Below are 7409 nucleotides of genomic sequence, written 5' to 3' on the forward strand. Positions count from 1 at the left end.
TTGGTTTTTAGATTCAATATCTATTCCTGGAACCTCATGAAACTATATAAGGGTTGGGTGTCATTCAGAGCCATCAGTTCTTATTCCTGTTTTACTACAGTCCCAGACCTAGGATGGTTCCACTTGAGATTTTTCAACTTTATGATGGTGCATTCAGTCAAACCATACATCATATTTTGAATTTTGACCTTTTTCTACATGAATGGTATCTCTGCAATGCAGGGCAGTGGCAGCTGCAATGTTTAGCCACCTGATCAAGAAGGTAAACAACCAGTACACTTAGAACAATTCCGTACCCATATAAACATTCAGGTACTTTCACTTTCAGGACAGCCTTCAATAGATTACAGAAGATATTCAACACTTAATTATAAAATAGACATTGTGTTAGATGATTTTGCCCAAGTGTAGGCTAATGTAAGTGCTCTGAGTGTGTTTAAGGTAGGCTAGACCAAGCCATGAAGTTACATAGGTTAGGTATATTAAATGCATTTTCAACTTATGATATTTTTATTTATGATGGGTTTTATGCAACCCCACTTTAGGTTGAGAAAGATTTGTTCTACGCTGAGAAGTTACATTGTTTGGAGATTAAAGTACATTTTAACTAGAATAGCATGCATAAATTACTCGGCTCTATATGTATTCAATGCCTAAAAAAAGATTTACTGGCAAAAATATAGTCAAAATTTCCACCTGAGGAATAGTTGTTATGTTCAAGTGAAACAGTTATATGTTCCATTGATGCTGCTTTTGCTTTCCTGCTGCATCTCTCAGTGGGGTATTAAAACTAGAAGCCAGACTCTTTATTTCTCTAAATTTGTGGTGGTATATTGTCTACAGATTTTCCCCCTCAATTAACACAAACTAAATACTATAGTTGTGTCTCAAATATTTACAAAATTGAATCAATTCTTCCCCCAAAGCAAAGTTTCCTACAATTTGTGTAATAGCCTTGATTTCATTTATTATGTGAAAAGTTTGTTGTACTACTTTATAATATTCCCTCCATATTGAGTTGGGGCAGTGTCAGTTCTGATCATGTGGCTAAATTCCAGAGTTAAATCTTAGGAATGAGACTATCACACAGAACTAGCCTGGACTTGCTCGTTGTTTGCATGAGAGCTAGGATGCTCCATGGAATGTTGGGCCACACCTGACACTTACAGGAGATCGTCTTGAGATGCAGCGAGGGATCGTTTCTGCAGCTCACCTTCCTCACTGATTTTCTTCTTCCCAGTGTGCAAAGACCTTTGCTTATCTGTGGCAACTAAAGCAGCCCAACTGAGTTTTCAGTTATCATATATAGTTATAAAACCATTTTTCCTTCCAGTCACTAAGACTTTATTTCCATGAGGTCTCATCTTAATAATGCAGATGTTGAGTAATTAAGTTATCTGACTTCTTATTGGCTGAGTAATGTTCATATTATATTATATTTAAGAGAGTTAAAAATTTTGGTATCTAATGAGATTATCTTAGAACGTGAGCCAAGTTGTCAATTGACTTGTTGTTGTTGTTGATTTGGGGGGGTTATTGCTTCTATACTACCTTTACATGACATTCTGCTTATGGTGAATAAAAATGATCACACCAGTGAATACAAACTATCCAAGAATAGTACATTCTAAAAATAATGTTTCTAATACCCACGTTAAAATTTATATTTCTCAATTTTATACAGAGAAAACCCATTCTCAGAGAAAAATATCACTCAATCCCACCAAAGAGAACATAACTGAAGAGATAAGACCATATCATAGTCATACTTTAGCAGATAATCATAGCCTCCCTTGAAGAGTTGTTTAATAACACGTACGGCTACCACTTTGAAAATGAATGTCATGTTGAAAACTTGCATGAGAGTTTCTGCTCACTCCTCATTGAATCCATGCCCCCAGTTATGGAAGCCTTGAATGATTTGAGTTTCTATCTTCAATCTGTTGAGTAAACTTCCCCAAGATAGAGGTGCTGTTATAAACTGAAGGAAATCTTTTCTTTTCTTTTTGTTACTAAAAAGAAATATTAGTACAAAGGAATCTTGTTTTGGAAGAGTAGGTGTTGTGAAGTACCTTTGCTCTGAGAGAGGTTTTTCCAGGGTCAAGCTCAATATTTGTTTATTTGCCAAAGATGGAAAAAAATAACTTATGAACAAAAGAGTCCTTGGTGACCAGGTTAAAAAATCACTAAGGAATCATTTGTGTAATAAACTTTGGGGAAAAAAAAATCAGACAATACAGTAACTTGGGGACATAGCCATTGGAGACAGGCTTTAAAAGAGATTGGTCAGAAAACAGTAAGAATCTTATTTTTTTTTTAAAGTTCAATTTCTTTTAATTAATTGCTACCACACTAGATCTCTCTTTTCTCCTTTATCGATTTTAATAAAGTGAATAATTACATATTCCTAAGACACTTGATAAAATAAAGAAAAATGAGAAAATACCAGGCTAACGAACAAGGCTTTTTTAAAAAGTTAGCAAAAATGTTAGTACTTTGGAGCATATCCTTCCATATTTTTTCTTCTACAAATATGCCATTATGTATCACATGTGGTCCTTACAAATGTATGAATATTAATTCAAACATATATATATATATATATATATATATATATATATATATATAGTCTTTTTGCCTTTTCTAGGGCCTCTGCCACAGCATATGGAGTTCCCAGGCTAGGATTCTAATCAGAGCTGTAGCCACAAGCCTACACCAGAGCCACAGCAACACAGGATCCAAGCCACATTTGCTATGTACACCACAGCTCACGGCAATGCTCCTTAACCCACTGAGCAAGGCCAGGGATTGAACCCGCAACCTCATGGTTCCTAGTCAGATTCGTTAACCAGTGCACCACGACGGGAACGCCCAAAAAACATATATTGAGATACATAGCTTGTCATGTTAATTTAAATTTTGATATACCAGAATCTATTTTTAACCTAATAATATTGACCTGAATCATTTAAATTTCATTTCATTTCAGTCCATTGTATTAGTGTAATATCCAAGTTTAAATCAAACTTTGTTGTTGTAAATTTATACTCTTTATAATGTTTCACCCTTTAAAAATGTATTTCTATGGTTATCCACAAGTTTATTTTGTCCCATATGAATCATTTTACATTCTTTTTCATTTTCACAATTATAAAAATATTTATAAGAAGAATAATTATACAAACTATTTTGGGGAATATTGTCAGAATAATTGATAGATGTAAAATTTCTTCAGTAAATTAGGCATTTCTTTTTAGAATTACAATGTACAAGTCCCATAGGGAAAAGTAATAAAAATTTCCCTTCAGAATAAAAGTATGTGAGAACTTTTGGACATACACTCCTGTTATCATTAGCTGTTAAGATGTCCTTTACAGAGCGTGAGGATCATCAATTTGACCAAAGTGTGATCTGAATCAAGACTGAGTGGCAGGATTTTTGATGGTATAATTTGCATATAATTTTAGTTGTACAGTTTGATGAATTTTAGCAAATGCACACACCTCTGTAATCAGAACCACGTTAAAAACAGAACATTTCTGTCTCCCTCAAAAGTTTCTCTAACATGTTTTTTTTCATGTCATTCCCCATAGCTCCTATCTCTGGCAAACACTCATGTACTTTCTGTCATTATAGAGTCAGTTTACAAAAAGCCTACTGTGTTTTCTGGAGTTTTATACAGTTGAACCATACAGTATGTATGCTTTTGAGCCTGGCACCTTTCACTTAGCATAAAGTTCTTGGAAATTCCTCCTTGTTATTGCATGTATCTGTAACTCATATTAAAATTAAAGCTTTATTTTAAAGAGTGAATTTTTTAAGATACACAATTTGGTGGATTTTAGTATATTAATAGTTTTTTCTCATGATTTCAGCTATGTATTCAAAGGGATATTTGTTAAATTTTATTCAGTATTTCTATGTGTTCATTACAGTAATATGGATTTTCCTCTGTTGTCTTAGTATTGAGAAATGTTACATTTCTATGTATTTTAAGTTTTGTGCTTATTCACCCATTTTAAACATTTACATAAAATTTCCCTTATTACATGTGTTTTGATATCATTCAGGTATATACTTGAGAAGAGCTACAAAAATTTTTACCATAGATTTTCCCGACATTATGTGTTAAGCTAACATTATGTAGTTAATTCTTTCCAAAATAATTTTTTAAAAGAAATTGACATACAAACTATCAGATACTGATTTGAATAATGAAAATACAAAAATGGCTTCAGCAGGGCGCAATGGAATTTAGGGATAAGAAATGTTGAGAAAATTGATATGAAAAATTTAATTATTAAAAACTAACTTCAAAAAATTAAAAAAAGATTCAAACTTCGAAAAGATTCAAAAGATTACATACTTCAACAATAAAGTATTTGTGGCCACTTATTCTTATTTTTGAGATAGTATTTTAAAAATATCCTTTTCTTTTACTTAGTTGAGAGCAAGGCAATTCTTTTGATTGAGTCCTTAAAGGCTTTCTTCACTTGACTGTTTCTCAAAGTATAAATAAACGGATTCAAAGTAGGTGAAACAGAAAAAATGAGCAGTGAAACCGCTTTTTTAATAGTCACTTCTCCCTTTGCTGTAGGATTCATGTAGATGAAAATGCACGTTCCATAGGTGATGGAAACCACAATCATGTGGGAAGAGCAGGTCGAAAAGGCTTTTTTCCTTTGCTGGACAGAAGGGAACCTAAAAATTGTCTTGATGATGTAAGCATAGGACAGAACTACACAAGTGAGAGTCATATTCAGGGTCAGCACAGCACAGATTATAACTGTCTGTTCCATGGGCCATGTGTCTGAGCATGAGATTTTCACTAAGGGAAACGCATCACAGCCGAAATGATCAAGCCTGTTAGAGTCACAGAATTTCAGATTTAAACCCAGGCTAAGTGGTGGGATTAAAACACAGAGACCAGTCATCCAACAAGAGCTGATGAGAATCCCACAGACTCTGCTGCTCATGATGGTCACATAATGCAAGGGTTTGCAGATGGCCACGTAGCGGTCATAGGACATGGCGGCCAGGAGAAAAAACTCTGTTACTCCACAGAGGTCAGTGAAAAACACTTGAATGGCACAAGCATTATAGGCAATGACCTTGTCACCTGTTGCTATGCTATACAAATATCTAGAAACACAGGCAGTTGTGAAGGAGATCTCCAAGAAGGAGAAATTTTTTAAGAAAAAGTACATGGGTGTTTTCAGGTGGGAATCCACAAAGGTGAGTGTGATGATGGTCAGGTTTCCAGTTACACTCAGTGTGTAGGTGAGAAATAGAAAGATAAAAATCAGAACCTGTAGCTCGGGGTCGTCTGTGAGTCCCAGCAGAATGAATGTTGTTATTGTTGGGTTTCTCATCCCTGACTTCTGACTTCTCTTCAATCTGTAGATGATATTCAGAGAAATTTGCTCATAGATTACAGACCATTTTAACTGATTTAAAATTTAACATATTCAAGCTTTTATACTTCATCATAAATAAATGTATATATTTACATTTTATGTCTATCCTGTGCTTACGATTTTCCCATATACCTAAGCAGATTGTCAAGGAGTTATGATTTTATTAGTAGTTTTAATGTCTTTTTTACTCTTCAGAATTCTCTACTCAAGGAGATCTACTTCTATATACAGGAAGACAGTATTTTTAATTTGAGGTTGAATAGCTATTCAGAGTTGCCCTGAATATTTCTTACGTTAAGTTAGATACAGATTTTTTTAAAACGTATCTTATACATAGAAAACTCCCAGGCTACGACATTTATCTACACGAGGGAAATTCCTTCTCAAAATTGACATCTCATGATATAATCTGAAATACCTAAAAATGTAAATTATGACTGCCAAGGATTTTTTCTTTCAAGAGGAAAATATAAGCTAGATCTTACAAAGGGACTTACAGTCAAAGAGACAAACTTTATCGTACTTACTCTACTGTTCATAAATCAGAGCTTCTGTTGGTTGTTGAAACATTGCAAAATTAAGACCACACTATTAAACATCATATTGTAATAAAGGTCTCTGTGTCTTCACTTCCATTGGCAGGTCTGGGAATCCCTGACCTCCCCTTCGTTCACCGTCTCCAACAAAGTGGAGGCTTGCGTGCGATGGACTTAGTTCTATTCAAACTTTCCAAATATTTTCTTACTATCTCCATCATTGAAACCAAAATAGATTAAAGTAAGGGTGGAGGAACTCTCTCCATCGGTGGAGGAGATGAGATTTACATCATCAGGACAGAGAGAAATGCTTTTACAATGTCCAATGTGACTTTCCTTTTTAATTTGCAGAAAAAGCCGCTAAGTGAACAAAAGCACATAGTCCTTGTGACCTGCAATCAAGAGCGGTTCCTTAATTTTCTGAGTAATGAAGTTTGGGAAAAGCACAAGCACAGGTTTCAGTGGGGATTATGTCCTTGGAGACAGGAGGATGTTACAGCAGCACTTGATACAGGTCAGGAGGGCAACTGTGTCATTTCAGTTACATTGCTCATTAAAAAAAATAATTCTTTTTATATTAATAAAATTTTTTATTATATGAATGCTTTATTATCATTGGACAATTTAATTCAGATAAAAGTTTATAAAATTATACAAGGCTACTGCTTACTTTATAGATCTTATCCTTTAGACGTTTCTTTCTCTGAATACACGGACTGCATTATAAACATTATTCATGAACACATAAACGTTTGTAGCCATATCTTGTAATTGGATACAAAAGATGCTTTCATTTTTGCACAATATGAATTTGCCTACTGTCACTGAATTTTACGCTTGAATTTTGCCGAAACGGTAAATTTTGTTATGTATATTTCATGACAATAAAAACATACACTTTTATATATTTAAACATAATTTATCACATAGTTTCAATTTGTTTTTTCTAGTTATTCACCATTAGTAATGTTAACTTTTACTATTATAATTAAATTTTAATGTAAATTATTTTTATTTTTATACCTATACATATCTTATTCTTTTAAACATGTTATATATGTATTTTATATTTTTAAGTCTTTAAAAGTGTCAGTATTGATTTTTGGCATATATTTCATAGTTTTATATAGTCAAGTCTCTCAAGGGTTTTTGCTCTTTAATTTTTAACTATAGCATTGAGATATAATTGGCATACGGTGAACTGCATTATTTAAAGTGTACAATTTGATGTTTTGCATATGAATATGCCCAAGAAAATATTGCCACAACATCCATCATTTCCCAAAGTTTCCTGGGCCCCCTTTTAGTCCCTTCTTCCTGTGCATCCGTTACTGCTGCAGCTCACAGCCATTCACCCATCTGTTCTCTATCATTACAGATTAGTTTATTTTTCTAGAATATTATATGAGCAGAATCATATAGTATATATTAATTTTTCTCTTTTTCATTGAAAATT

General features: G+C 33.5%; 1 protein-coding gene across 1 annotated transcript; it reads right to left on the reverse strand.

Annotated features, from left to right (window-relative positions):
- Positions 1-4436: 4436 nt before the first annotated feature.
- On the reverse strand, positions 4437-5598 carry LOC100524494 (olfactory receptor 6C2-like). The gene has a single exon (XM_003126234.5). It carries the CDS (start codon positions 5370-5372, stop codon positions 4437-4439), a length of 936 nt encoding a protein of 311 aa, XP_003126282.3. The 5' UTR covers positions 5373-5598.
- Between the last annotated feature and the right edge of the window lie 1811 nt (positions 5599-7409).

Source organism: Sus scrofa, unplaced genomic scaffold, assembly GCF_000003025.6.
Source record: "Sus scrofa isolate TJ Tabasco breed Duroc unplaced genomic scaffold, Sscrofa11.1 Contig1041, whole genome shotgun sequence".
NCBI classification, from domain to species: domain Eukaryota; kingdom Metazoa; phylum Chordata; class Mammalia; order Artiodactyla; family Suidae; genus Sus; species Sus scrofa.

Bases quoted from the DNA above. Each gene is read 5' to 3' on its own strand.
- LOC100524494 (XM_003126234.5), bottom strand. From the start codon at position 5,372: ATGAGAAACCCAACAATAACAACATTCATTCTGCTGGGACTCACAGAC.